Source organism: Parasteatoda tepidariorum, chromosome 7 (assembly GCF_982258835.1).
Source record: "Parasteatoda tepidariorum strain Cologne lab strain chromosome 7, Ptep-v5.0, whole genome shotgun sequence".
Classification (NCBI taxonomy): Eukaryota; Metazoa; Arthropoda; class Arachnida; order Araneae; family Theridiidae; genus Parasteatoda; species Parasteatoda tepidariorum.
This window is the reverse complement of record NC_141761.1, coordinates 39,036,540-39,051,992: the sequence shown is the minus strand read 5'-3', so window position 1 is coordinate 39,051,992 and position 15,453 is coordinate 39,036,540. Positions and strand designations below refer to the sequence as shown.

Here is a 15,453-nt window from a genome sequence, read left to right as displayed (position 1 = left end):
CTATTTCACATTGAACTAGCAGATTCACCTTTGTGTGTTACATGTGATAGTGGACGGCCAATGACGGCAAAACATTTGGACGAGCATCAAGCACTGACAGATTTTTCTTGTACATTTTTCAACGCTATTGGTAAGCAAGAAGTTTAATGGCCTAACGACTAATGTAACTGGCATTTGACAAATAAAAAAAAATTTCTCTGAAGAATGTTTGCATCTAATAGAAATCATATTTCAATTTACAATACTATCCTTTAAAAAATATTAAAATTCATTTCGAATCAGACTAAAATATTATAAAATAAAATAAATAAATAAATATGTAAGCTAAATTTTGATTTAAGCTACACGGTGAATTCGGCATCATTGGTGATGTTTAGGAGAGTGATTAAGTACCCTATCTGTAGTAGATATGCCTTGATGTATATTTTTTAATAGTAACAAGGAGATGTAAATGGAAGGATCGAGCATGTTGAATGATTTAGGCAAGGCTGTATTAAAAGTGGTCATTTGATGTTATGATGATGTCCAGGGCACCAAATAAAACAGACCACCCAGAATGACTTTTGATCTAATGATCGTATCTTCACATTCTAGGACTAAATCTTAATCTTTCGAGTGGGTGACCTCAAATATGATTCTTAATTAATGCAGATGATATTTTAAGTAACAAAAATCAGACACAAAGGCGCACTTTCCCTGAATAAGCATACCTTTTTTTTTGACGGATTCATATTTCTGAACCTCATAATATAACATCATATAATATCATATATAATCATATGTAGCCGAAAGCTGGGAAATGTGGTCCCCATAGTATGGTCAGAAGAGCGATACAAAGTTTGAACCTCATAATATAAATTTTAATTTTTGCGTATTTCGCCATATCTCGAGAACTTTCTACGCGAAATGAAATTTTTTCGTTTACAATTACAATTCATTTATTCAAAGATATTTCATGCTAAAAAAAATTTTTAGTAAATATTTATCATTTTCTATTATATTATTTAAGAATGAACAAAAATATTTTGAATAATAAGGTATAAAATTTTTACATCTTTTTAAAGAATGACATTTTACGAATACAAAATTCGAAATTCTCAAGAAATTCTCAAAAATTCAAATTCTCAGGAATAAATTAAAATTCAACCAATTTCACTAAAATTTTACGTTTTGTCGTGTAAAATTGCATATTTTAAGATTATGTAGAACATTCTATACCTCACAATTCAAAATATTTCCGCCAATTATTAAATAAAATAATAAAAAATAATAAACGATTACTAAAAAAAATTTTTTGCATGGATTTAACTTTGGATAAATAGACTTTACAATTCTGTGCACAATTTTTTAAATTTTTTCAAAACCACAAAAAGTGAAATTAACGTTGAGGGGTCAAAACATTGGATCTCTTTCCTAATCAAATTATGGGGTCAAAAATCAGAATTCGTTGAAACAAAAAGTAAGTTTATTCAGAGAAAGTGCGTTTTTGATCGTTTTCTTCGTCTGATTTCCAGATTTAAAATATCGTCTGTATTTATTAATTCGTATATTTGAGGTTATTCGAACTATTAAGATTGAGTCCTAAAGCGTGAAGATTTGATCATTAAATTAAAATTTATTCAGGTAAGTCAGTTTTTCTTAGTGCACTGTGCATTATTGTATATTGTAAACATTAATCTATACAATTAACTTGATAAAAGTATTAATATTTTTTTGTTGATAAGGACAAAACAACTTTGAATATTAAGGCTCAGTTTTTAAATGTAATTTTTTGTATAAATGATTATGTTAAAATTCCTTTATCAGATCATTTGTGAAATAAAGAAAGCAAAAATTTTGTAGTTATGGCAATAGCTTTTAATTAGCAAATTTAATTTTCATACTGAAAAAATTTCTTTTCTAGCTATTCATCTAAACTTAAATCAAATGAAAAATATTAGTAAGTATATGTTCTCATTTGACGGAATAACATTTTAAACTTAATATATTAGTTATTAAATAAGAATCTTCATTTTTATAATTTCAAGCGGAAAACGAACTTAAGAAATTGGAATTACTGAAAAATATTACCATAGGTAAGTCATTTTATTTGTTAAAAAAAGCAATGAAAAAATATAAATTTTTTATTTATTTGCTTTTTAGTAGTTTAATTTTCGTAATTTTTATAAAAAAATTATGTTTTCAAAAAAGTTTAACTTTTTGGAACGAATTGTAGTTGTATTTTCTTATAATAATAATAATACTTTCCATGGGATAAAAACATAGTAAATTTAACGAATTTTGTTTTATTCAATTTAGCTGTTAACACATCTATCTTTTACTCTTTTTTTAATAAAAATTGAAAAAAATTACTAAATATTCATTTAATTGTTTTTAAATACAAAGCAACTTAATTTAATTCGCTGAGACTCATATAACTTCTTCCTTTAATTTGGAGTTTATTTAAATTGGAGTTGGAAGTAAGTGCTTTCTTTTACGTGTCTTCGATTTTAGCTTCAGATTCAAATTTTGGCAAAGATGAAAGTTCATCTGAAAGTACGCTATAAAGTATTATTTCTAATTAATTTAAAACAAATGCAACATTAAGAACCAAATAATTGTTTTTTTACAGCGATGCAGTTACAACAAGAACTGCCAAATGAGGGTAAGTAATAAGCATTCTCCTCAAGCTTTTAAATAATCATTTTAGTTTAACTTAAAAATCAGCGTTGCTCAAAGAATGCTTGCGATTATAAATATTTCATTAAAAATGTGTTACTTGTTTGAATCTATTATCTTTATATTTTTTTCGGGTGTATAATTGTTCTAAAAATAATTTTAGTGAAACATAAAATGCTTCTTTTATGTAGCAATCTTGAGCTTCAACGTAAAATTTAATTAATGCTTGATAATTGATTAACTTATTTCTTTCAAGTTTTATTATGTAAAACAATCGCAATAATATTTTTCTTGCAATAACTTTCTTTCTCTTGTATTTATTCATTTATCTTTTACTGTCTAGTTGCAATCTTTCAAAATATAATGTAAACCTTGATATGAATCAAGTGATCTAAAAATGTCTTGTTACTTCATTTTCATGTTTTTTTTGTAGTTTTTTTTACAATAAATAGTTATAGGTTTAATAATTTGTGAGTAGAAAGAAGCGAATCAAAAATATTAAAAAAAAGAATTATTGCATTTTATTTCTTGAATTTAACTACTAAAATACTTCTCTTTTTTAGCCATACATTTAAACTTAGCTGAAATGAAAAACTTGAGTAAGTGTGATTTATAAAGCAAATTAATCTATTTCAGTAATGAGAATAATATTTTTCAAAACATCTTCATGTTTTATAATAAAATAAAATTCTTTACAAGTTTTTTTTTCCTTATTAAGCGGAAAATGGAATTGATAAAATGGAGTTGCTGAAAAACATTACATTAGGTGAGTCATATGATGAGTGATGTGAAACTATAACAAAAGTACTTGTATCAAATATATGTATTTTTTTACACAATATTCTGTACATTTTTCTTAAAGATTTTCAAAAAATATAAGAATGATTTGTCATAAATTTTCATAAAACATTTTGAAACTATTTTCAATAACCACTGTTTATAAAATCATTATGTTTTACTCATCAAATATGACTCGACTTGATTTTAAATCTTATCGAAATGTTAAAAATAAGTAGCTTTATATTGCTTAATAACTGAAGTGTTCTATGTTAAGACCTTTTTAATCACTTTCATTATAGATCAATTATAAATAATTTTCAAGAAACCTTTATAAATTCATTTTTAGGATGATTCGCTTCATTACATAAAAAGACACTTTAATTTAAATTAAGTAAATTGCCCCAATGGTTGAAAATTAAATAAAAATATAAATTAAGAGCTAACACGTTTTAATAATACTTTAACTAATTATTAATGCATAACTATAGGTAGAAATTTCTAATAACAAATTGGAGTCTATAAAGTTAGTATAAAAATATTATGACTTATTTAATTTGAATATTATTCTATAAAGAGTTTTTCTAATGACACAAAATTCTCTTCGAGTTTTGTGATTTTCATCTTTTTTTAGGTTTTTCACTTAGTTAAAAGATATTGTAGTTGAACTATTAAATTAATGTTGAAATTTTTATACTGTTATTGTTTGATTGAAATTATGATTTAAATTATGTGTCAAACATAAATTAAGTTAAAAATTTAACTGCATAAAGAAAGCTTTTCCAAATAGTGCTCTCTTCTTGTATCATCCAAACTTAGGGTGAATCAACTTAAATTACTATAATGAGTAATTATTGTTAATAATTATTGGTAATTGCTTGTAAGCTTTTCCGAATAGTGTTTTCTTTTTGCATCATACAAACTAAATGTAAATAAAATTAAATCACTCTAATTAGTAATTATTATTTCAGCTATGCAATTACAACGAGAAGAATTACCAAATGAGAGTAAGTAGCAAACTTTCTGGACAATTTTAGATGTTAGATTATGGTTAACTGAACTAGGTAGTAAATTAGATTAATTAAAAACTTTACTTCAGTTATTTATAAGTTCAGAAATACTTGACACAGAACTTAATGCCAAATCTTTTAAAATTTCATTATTAATATATATTCAATAGTAAACCTTAAAAAAATTAACTTAACTTTTTCATTTTATTCTACCAAAAGCAATGATTTTCAAAACTATCTAGCAACAATTTTAGGATGTTATTAAACTACTTGAATTAGATTATCCAAGTTCGAGTCATAGTATCATGTATTCTAGTTTAAAAGGGTTTAATTCCTAACACAATATGATGTTGTCTAGCAACTTATTAGCGTAGCTACTTTCAGTGAGATATTGTAGTTGCAAGATATTGATATTAGAATTTAAGACAACGTTAAGAATCAACTTTTTTTTTATTTCAAAATTGATTACGGAAACCAGACAGTGCTCATAAAATTATTCCAATAATAATATCAAAAATAGCGATTTGAGAAAATTAGTATAAAATGTAAAAGCTATCATTGATTCCTTTTTTGTACCTTGAATTAAACAAATTGTTTCCTTCTATTTTAGCTATTAAATTAAAACTAGAACGGATACAAAATCTAAGTAAGTACATTTTTTTATTCATTTTATTACTTTTGTTTCTAAGCTAATTGTAAATTTGATACCTATCAAAATTGCTTGTAAAAAAACATTTTGTTTTATTTTAAGCGGAAAGTGAAATAACGAAAATGAAATTGTTGGAAAACATTACAAAAGGTATGCTTTTGTCTTGGTTAAAACATTATAGTGTAAGATTACTCACTATATATCAAATGTTTAATTACGATTTTATAACGACATTAATTGTCGTTAACTTAATTATGTTTGTCTTCAGTATTAATGAAAGTTACTAAAATATGTTTCCACATATGAAATTTTCAAATAATATTTTTTACGATTCCTTAAAACTTATTTATTTAGAAAGTTTAACAGAACTGTTATTTATAGATTACATTGAGTGAGATAAATTTCAGTCTGTACTTAGATTTAATTGTAGTGATATTTTTTTTTCTTGTTTTATTATATATCTTTTTTTTTAAACTCGAAACTAGAACATTTTTTTCAGTGATTATTCTAGTAGAATCCATACATTCGTGATTTACTTGTTAGAAATTAAATTATAATAATTAATTGCTAACTTGCATTTATTAATAAAATGACAAGAAATTTTAAGAAATAAAATTAAACGTTAGCCGGTGATTTTCATTAAAAACTAAATTAATCGCAATCAATTATTATCTATTCTTTCCTTTATGTAACAATAAAATTTAATAAAAATGTGAGAAATATAAGTATATATTCTTTTATTTTTAGCTATAATATTGCAAAAGCAGGAATTACCAAATGAGAGTAAGTAATATGAATTTTACCAACTTTTTTTTATCACGGGTTTGGGCAACATATTTAAACAATATGTAACTGACTTTTATTGAATCATTGTTTAATATTTTAATTTTTATTAACGATTTTTTTTATATCACCTCCCTATTTTGATTTTCCTTTTCTAAACTTTTGTTAGTAATTAACATTTCACCATTACTCTTTTTTCTTAAATATCCTCCTTTAGTTCACCTCAATGTACTAATAGTGCACTTAAGGAAGATTAGAAGAACGCAGTTTATTTGGAGTATTCAAAGAAAATAATACATATGAATAATAAATAGTATAGATAATACATAATATGGTATTATAAATATTGTTTTCCTAAAAATAAAGTAGTCAAGAGAAATCGAAATTTATGTTTATTTTTATGCCATATTTTTTAATTTTTTTTCTTCTTTTTATTATTATTATTCATATCATTTTAAATTACAACTGACTAAAACCCTACTTATATTTTTAGCTATTCGGCTAAATTTAGAAACAATGAAAAATATAAGTAAGTTTGGTTTTTTACATTAAGCTAAATAAGTATTTCAAAAGTATAAAATTTTTGAATAATTGAAAATTGATTATTCAGATTTTTATTTTGACATAATTCATTTTTATTTATTTGCATTTCAAGCGGAAGCTGAATTTAAGAATATGGAATTGCTAAAAAATATCGCAATAAGTAAGACTCTCTTTTATATTCAATTAAACTGCATTGAACCTTTTTTCTCGCTTTTTTACCATTAATCTAACACTTTAACATGCATCAAAGGGTAAAGAAAACGGCTTTTTATTGCTATTAAACAAGATTTATGAATAATATTTTTATCAAAAATTACTTAGGCATGCCTGGAATTAACAGAATACATATCTAAGCATAAATGAACGCTTACATAAATCAAAATTTTTAATGATGTATGAAAAAAAGTTTTTTTCACTTACTTCAATTAATATTTGTTTTTTTTTTAATTTAAATCAGCCATAGGTAAACTGAATTAAAGTGTCTTTCTAGACCTAGATTAAAACTTAATGGATAATTATGAGTTTTTATTTTTACCTAATAAATAATATGTAAAATGTTTATTATGATTTAGGATTTTTTATGTTTGTTATAATTAAAGTAATTGAATAATACTGCAATGAAATGTTTAAAAACTAAGATATTAAATTTAGCTAGTCTTATAATAAATCAGTTTTCTTGTTTAAAAAAATAACATAAATAATTTTAATTTATTAATATTTGATTTACAGCTATGCAGTTACAACAAGAAGAAATGTCAAATAATTGTAAGTGATAAGTATTAAAAAAAAATTGCTTTTAGAGAATAAGTTAGAGTAATATAGTAAGAAGATAACATTCAACATAAACATTGTATTATTCAGAATATTGTAATTTATTTTTAAAATTTAATATAATTCCTCTTCACGTTTTCTTAATTTCGTATTTATTTTTAACAGGAGCAGTGTGAAAGATAGCAATAATAAAAATGTTTGTTTTCCCAACAACATAATTTTCATTATGGAGACATTTATGTATCAAACTTCGGATTTTATTTTAAAACTAAATATAAAAATAATTAAATTATGTATTATCTTTATAAGTGTCGAATCAGTTGAGAGCAATATTCTATTTTTTAGAAACAAACATTTCAAAAAAAAAATAATAAAAATTAAATTCGTGTATATATTTGTGTTTGAAATATTGAAATCAAATATATTAAACTAGGAGGCTCTGCCCCCTGTTCGCTAGCGCTCGCCAACCCCCGAGAATTGCTACGCAATCCTATGTGGTTCACACCGTGAACCATGGCTCGCTGCGCTCGCTCGCCAATGAACACAATGTTCTAGCACAAAGACATAGTATATTATCATCAAAGACATAGTATTTTATCATCAAAGACATAATATTGTACTAATGTAGAAGAATTCTATCTTATTGGCTTTTAAAAAAGTATATTAGCTATTTAGATTGTACATGGTGAAAAAATCAAAACCTTAGCTAAATGAGAAACATATTAGCAAAATAAATTATCAAATATTGCAGTTACTCACTTAAATTCAACTAAATGTGTATAATAAATTAGTAAATGCTAGAAATTCTGAAAGTTTTAGAAAAAAATTTTATTATTTAAAAATATAAACTTTAAACCCTAACTTTTCCTAGTGAGATAATAACCCTTAAAAAATCCTTCATTTTCAAGAACACAAAAAATTTTTTTATCGCCAAATGAAATATTTTTTGGTGATCAGCATTATTGAAATCAATTTCTATATTAATTAACATTTGTGATAAAGTATATAACATTTTGGAACAAAATAAGGATGTTTTACATACAATAAATTAAAATGCATGGCTGTTAGCATTACCCAAGAGGTGGAGGTCGCCATGCTGCATTTCTAATCGGGGAGTTTTGATTTTGGCAGTTCCCCTTGCCTACTGCCAATAGAAGTTTCAATTAAATTTTTTCCAAAAAACATTTTTTTCTGCAAAGCTCTAAGAAATTAACAATAAGCATTTAGAATTTCTTTGAAAACACAATTATAGATTTGGCATCTTGGAGCAATTACTGAAAGGCTGTCAAATGACTTAACTCTTGACAGGCCAACATAAAGTTGTCCATGACTAAAAACTTGTTTAGTCAATACTAAACTGATTTTCTCAAAAGTCTGACCTTGTGACTTATTTATAGTCATGGAGAAGACCAGCCTAATTAATTTCTAATTGAGTTTAAATTAAATATTATCATGTTTTTAGGGCATGAATCTCAATTGAACAACCTGATAATGCTCACTCTGGTTATTGTTTCCGTTTTTAAAAGCGCTATATGTTGAGCCACCTCATGTGACATTTGCCATGTGACATTTTTAGCAGCATTCATTGGTCGATTTTCCAACGTTGCCATTCGGGGAGTTGTAATGAGGCTTTTTTTTAGTGCCGTGTAAGAGAAATATATATATAGTTTTTAAAAACTTTACTAATATAATTTGTTATTCATTTTTAAAATTTGATGTTGTCTTTTACTTCTTGTAGCTTTGTGTCTAAGCCTGAGAGAACTGAAAAACATATGTAAGTCTAATCATAAGTCTAGTCATTGTAATAGTAAGTCTAGTCATTGAAATCTAATTAAATAAATAACTTCGAAGCCTAAATAATATTCTTGTGGCAATTTGAAGTACCTACGTATATAATTTTCTTTCAAAGAAAAAAAATAGGATTTGAAACAGCAGAAATAAATAGTGGATAATATTATAAAAATTTTTATTGCTTCAACAAAAATACACCACACGTTTTTTTTCTTCATTTTTTTATAAAGTATTTTTATAGATTATGAAAAGAAATGATAACTGTTAAAGTAATTCCAGAAAATGTAATATTTTAACTCATGTTTTCGATATTAACTGTATATTTATTCATATAAAAATGCTATTAAATAAATCATTTGCATTTAAATGAAATCTCATTGTAATTAATTATCAAGTGATTAGTTACTTTTTTTAATGACTGAGACAAAATATCATTGCGAGTAACATTGCTAAAAGTTAACATGCATAGCTTCCTTCATTGTTTTTACGCGTAATTAAAAGCAGAAATAAATCACAAATTTTGAGACCTAATTTGTATAAGTAAAATATTTTTAATGGGAAGCATTACAAATTTCACTACATTTATATTCAAATTTGTAAAATTTATTAACATCGTGTTAGTAACTTAACATGTTAGAGAAAATTGCTGCAACTCGTTGCTGCATTATGGCTTATATTTCATCCTTATCATTATTTTCACTAAGTAGTAACTCTATACATTTCTATTTTAGTCATGAAACTGCAACAGAAGGAAAAACCGAATGAAAGTAAATATTACTAACCTGACATATATTACTAACCTGAACAATTTCTTTTAATTTTTAAATATGTGCACAATAATAATTATAATGCTATTTTTGTATGAATCTAGAAGGTACATCTTAGATTCTTAGAAGAAATTGAATTATTTGACTCTAAATGAGAACCTAAAATATGTACATTAAATTTTTGTGCTCACTTATTCCCTTATTATCAGATTATTAACTCTTTCAGTATTATCGAAATGTTAACAATTTAATTTTAGCATTTGATTGTGAACATACATTTTTAATAAATTGAAATCGATAAGGAAAATTCTTTATAAATAAATGCTATAGTATATTTAACTCTGTTACACAATTTTTATGACAAATTTTGGACATTTAGTTAACTGAAGCAGCATATGCAAAAACCAGATTAAAAAGGGTTTCTATATCGAATAATATAAATTAATATAGTTTCTGTCGAATAATATACGCCTCAATTGAGGAAATTCTACCAAAATATGAGATGGAGAAATCTTTTTTTCTGTGTAATGACGTTGATCATTAATGCAACACTGTTGTCTGGAAAAATTTTATAAAATTATGAATTAAGATTGAAAATTTTTAGATTTTAATACTTTTTTTAAAATTGTATTTATTTTTAAATTTCTTGCCTTTATTTACAAGCAAATTTTTCTGATGTGAAACTGTCTAAATAATGTAAAAGGATCCCTTTATAACAAAATTTTTTTTTTCTATTCTTGAGGGGCACCTATTTGGAAGAACCGGTTGTAACTGTAAATTTCTTCGTTATACTTCATTTAAAAGAATTTTAAATTTACTGTAAAATAAATCTTATAAAATGCACTGATGTGTTATTTTTTCTTTTGCATCATGATAATAGGCAAGAAAAATACTAAAATTTCTGGTTAAATAAAAACATAACAGCCATATTTTATATAATAAAATAACTGTTTGTTGAAAATTTTAACAAAATTCTCAATGATAAATCCCAAAAAAATGAAGAACATAATGTTTCTTTATAGTTTAGCATTTTTAATGAAAAAGAATCATTTCCTACAAATTCTGTAAGAAACAATAAACTATTTACTTGTGCTTATAATTATGATAAACTTATTATAACAGTTAAAATCTTAAATTTATAAAATGCTTTCATTTAAATTTATTTTTAGACAGTTGTTCCTTACATTTTTCACAACTGGTGTAGAATTGAAGTATTCCTACTATACAAACTGTGTCAAGTAGCCATGTTCAATATATTTTCATCACCATTTACTATCTTATTCCTTTCTAATAAAAAAATTTTTTGAAAAAAGAAAATGAAAAGAAAAAGGAAACCTAATCTACTTTTTATGCAGTTCTGTACAACAATTATTTGTTTCTTCCAGAAAACAACTTATTAGAATACATGACTTATGTAGTCTGTTATTACTTATCTTATAACTGTTCTGTAGTTTTAACCTCATGTATAAGTGAAATTTAATTTTAACGGGATCTTTCTTCAACTTTTAACTAAAAGTGAAGTAACTTCACATATATAATAAATATATATAAAAATGTTTCAGTTATTAAGTTAAATCTACAAAATGGTAAGTATATATTTCGTTTCAAATCAATTACTAATGCTTTTAACTACTAATAACTTTTATAAGTTAGAGTTCAGCAAACATTTCATCGTATATCTAATAAAAATATTGCTATTTAAACTTTAAAAATATATAAAAAAGATAAAAAACTCAGCTCCTCTCCAATTATAATATTTTTCAGTATCCTTCCCATTGAAAATTGTTCATAAATATAATTACGATCAGCATTCAATCATATATTTAATATTTTTGAACCAATATCAAGCAAATAATACGTTTTCAATTTTCATTATCTCATTATGCATTGAAGTAATAATTATGACTCCTTAATCTTCCAGCATGTGGGCGTGTGAAAGAGATTTTCTAGAGATAAAGTTCTTTTTTTATATATTCTTAAAACACATAAAAACCCAATCCTTGGTTATTCTTCCACTTTTCGTTCATTTGCTTTCCTCTGATGTCTGGTATGCATAATATCGTTGAATAATGTAAAAAACTAAAATGTCTGAAAAACTCTAAACACACTTGCTCTAAATGACTATGGAACTAACTTCTTTCTGTCTCATTCTTAATTCCATTTATATTGTTACTTATACAGCTCTTTTTGTCCATAACAATGCAAATGTCAATAGTTAAGTTGAAATATCATCAATTTCATTCATTTTCAATCTGTCGTCACTCGGTGAGGAAATTGTAATTTGATAACTAAATTAATTTTGGGAACAATAGCTGTACCCTCGTAAATTGGTATAACTGAACTTAAGAAAAATATATTGAAATGAGCTCTAAATTGCATTTCATGGTATTTATAGAACTGTGGTATTGCATTTTAAAACACTATCGAAAATACAACGATTCTCAAGAAAAGTGCACGAAGGAAAAAACATATCTCCAAAACTGCCAGAATATGGCAATTAGGCCAAAATTCTAGCACCAAAGTGCTCGGTCATTTTTACCGAAGTGCTTAAGTATTAATTTTGATAAAGTTAACAGTAAAATATGATTTTAAAATGTCTGAAATAGATAAAATTTGGTTGATGAGGTAAAATTAGATAATTTTATTACGATCCATTAGAACTATTTCCTCAGTTAAATTTGCTTTTCAGTTTGTATTTTTTCTTTCTTTTTTTTTACAAAATGGTTGTGTAAACGAACTATTTTGAAAGTCAGAATTTCTTGTAAGCCGTTACTACACAAGCAAAAAATTATCAAATGAAAGATTTGAATACTATATATTTTGGTTTCTAGTACAGAACTAAGGATTTTCTTTACTAAAAATAATTTCTAAAGGTAATTTGTTTTTATATGCACTCATCATTAAAGTTTTTATTATTTTTTAAAGAAAATGGAAAATTGAAGAAACAAAATTTGCTGGATATTATAACAAAAGGTAAGTTTTCCCCCAATGATTTTAACATGCTTACTGATGCATTTATAATGTTTTTATTATATTATCAGGTACAGTTAATTGATAACAATGTAAGGGGTACTTCTTATGATAAATCTACTGAAACTCAAAAGTTTTGTCCTTAACTGCCTAGCAATTTATCCCATCTTAAGCAATTGTCTCACAATTGTCTTAACAATTTTCATGCATTGCAAAATATTTCTGAAATGTTTTGAGAAAATTGTGTTTCTTCCTTTTGACATCAACGTCCGTTTGATATAGGTGTTCGTGCATTGTTTTTTAAGCTTTCCGTGGATGCGTGAATAGTATAGGAAAGTATCTGGTTCAAGGATGGTAGTCAATGTCTTATTTCTTTATTATAATGTTAAGTTGTAGAGAACACATGGTTATGGAATATTGAATCGTACATTAGCTCTGCCATTTTGCCTCAAAGCTGCCGTCTGTTACAAGATGATTTTACACGTTTATTCATTTTTGCAACTTGTTGGTCTTGCATCAATCAATGTGTCATTTTCTGCTGGCATGTGTCCGTCGTGAAAGTACTTGCTTTTCTCCTGAACCCTTGACAAGAACATAAGAATAATCCAAGGGTTCTTCCATTTGTTGAAGAATTTCGCAGCTATCATCCACTTTTCTCTGTCAAAAAGTGCACCACAATCCATTCATCAATTTTGGATGTCAGTACTCGTCTTTTTGATGTCCTTATTCGTTCGGTTACCATCCTCTTATGATTGCTTGTACTATCCCTACACTGTAAAGAAATCAAATTATGGTAAAAAAGTACTGGCACTTCAGATGTATTATTCGTGTACCGTAAAATATCATATCGTAATTTTTCCAGTAATATTTATTAAATTAGTAATTTATCGCTTTTAGTATCATTATTGCTGTGAAAAGTCGATATATCAGATTCTTTGTTGCGTAACGTGGATTTTAAAATGAATTGAAATGAAGTCATATAAATCAATTGGATTTTATACTGACATTTTATACATTTTATATTATAAATTGGATTTTATACTTGAAGTACTACCATTCTGAGTGCTGATACTTTTTACCAGAAGTTTTACAGAGTACCTAACGAATATAAAAATGAGGGAATCTTTATCATCATAAGAACTTGCTTTTTTTTAATACCACTATTTTATTTAAACCCTTCGAAGCAAATGTGATGCCAGTATCCTTCTTATATATTTGTTTCTGATGTCTTTATCTCAAGCAAAAATATATTGTGGTATTTTTAATTATAAAAATCATTTTAATAATTACTAAGAAAATCTATTACATTATCGGAATTATATTCCTACTAAAAGATAAAATCCTAAAAAAGTAGTTTGGAATTTTATTTTCATTCATAATCTCAAACTTATCAAAATTTGTATTTGTATCTTGAAGTAATTTCAAAGATTAATATCTGTTACTATTATATCTAAATAACAGCACAGAAGTGCAAATTTAAAAACTTTACTTTTGACAAAATTTTACCTTTAAGAAAAAAAACATCTGTGTTTAATGCCATATTTCATAACCATAAATTATTAAAATGCTAAACATAATATTTCTTACTTATTTTGACTGAAAAGAATAAAAAATAAGAAAAGACTAAGAAAAATATGTATGAGAAAAATTTTAAATAAAAGGTCAATGGTATCTGTTACGTGACTTATTGCCTGAATCTAATACTTAAACGTAATCGCATACACCATTTAAAACATAAGGAATGAATATTAGTGTATAGTTACTAAGGAATATAACTTTGATCTGTTTTCAAAGTCAAAATTAGTTTCAAGATTCTTAAAATAGGTTTAGATTTCATGAAAGGTGTGTTTATATGCGAGAGTCAAATCCATTTTGTATGCTAAATTTGATACAACACTTAATAAACTACAAATCATAATTTTTTTGGATCAAAAATTTAAATTTAAACCCTACTGCAAAATTCAAAAGTGTTCATATCAAAATATAACTTATATAAATAAAAGATCCAATTTATTCTACAAAATTATTAAAGCCTGGTAACTTTATTATTCTATAACATTTGATCTATACGTTTTTCCTTCACATAAGAAATAGTCTTCAATTTCATAACTGCTTTTCAAATGAGAGCACAATTACACAGTTATTATAAATAAATTTTAGAAATTCAGTTGCACGATTGTTTGTTTAACTTATTAGTGCGTATTTATTTCCCTTTAGGCATAATCCCAAAATTTCATGAAAATTTAATTCTTCTGATATAATTTATTGTTAAGCATAATTTTTTTCAAAACTTTATCCGTTAATAAATACATTAGGATTTTCATATACCTTACACATACAACAGCTGCTAAACACAATATCACTGCTTGCAAGGAAATTATTCTAACCTATTGAGGGAAACGTACTACCACCTAGTATGGCGGGTATTGAATCAATAAAATAAAATTTAATTTCAATGCATTATTTCAAGTTTGAGGAGAATTCTTTAGTTGATTCTTTTATAAATTACAATTGTGCATATTATAAAAAGTATTCTTTATTACAGCTATGAAATTACAAAGAGAAGAAAGTAAGTAATAAGAATAAAGAATAAATAATCTTCGTGCATTTACTTAAAACTCTGTTTCTAGTAATGGTTTATTACATTCTAACGTACATAAAAATGGCATAAAAATTGTTAATAGTACATTCGGTAGCAAAAAGCTTTTTGATACTAAAAATCACTTCTAGAACA

General features: G+C 25.2%; 1 protein-coding gene across 1 annotated transcript in view; it reads left to right on the top strand.

Annotated features, from left to right (window-relative positions):
• LOC107447044 (uncharacterized) overlaps positions 1-15,453 on the top strand; it is a 210,312-nt gene that overhangs the window by 167,641 nt on the left and 27,218 nt on the right. Inside the window, exons 154-170 of the mRNA XM_087167704.1 lie at positions 1,904-1,939; positions 2,028-2,075; positions 2,612-2,644; positions 3,222-3,257; positions 3,377-3,424; positions 4,407-4,442; positions 5,056-5,091; positions 5,197-5,244; positions 5,842-5,877; positions 6,371-6,406; positions 6,533-6,580; positions 7,150-7,185; positions 8,930-8,965; positions 9,714-9,749; positions 11,312-11,335; positions 12,675-12,722; positions 15,265-15,288. Of these exons, the coding sequence (XP_087023830.1) occupies positions 1,904-1,939; positions 2,028-2,075; positions 2,612-2,644; positions 3,222-3,257; positions 3,377-3,424; positions 4,407-4,442; positions 5,056-5,091; positions 5,197-5,244; positions 5,842-5,877; positions 6,371-6,406; positions 6,533-6,580; positions 7,150-7,185; positions 8,930-8,965; positions 9,714-9,749; positions 11,312-11,335; positions 12,675-12,722; positions 15,265-15,288 (645 nt within the window). The remainder of the gene's footprint in view (positions 1-1,903; positions 1,940-2,027; positions 2,076-2,611; positions 2,645-3,221; positions 3,258-3,376; positions 3,425-4,406; positions 4,443-5,055; positions 5,092-5,196; positions 5,245-5,841; positions 5,878-6,370; positions 6,407-6,532; positions 6,581-7,149; positions 7,186-8,929; positions 8,966-9,713; positions 9,750-11,311; positions 11,336-12,674; positions 12,723-15,264; positions 15,289-15,453) is intronic.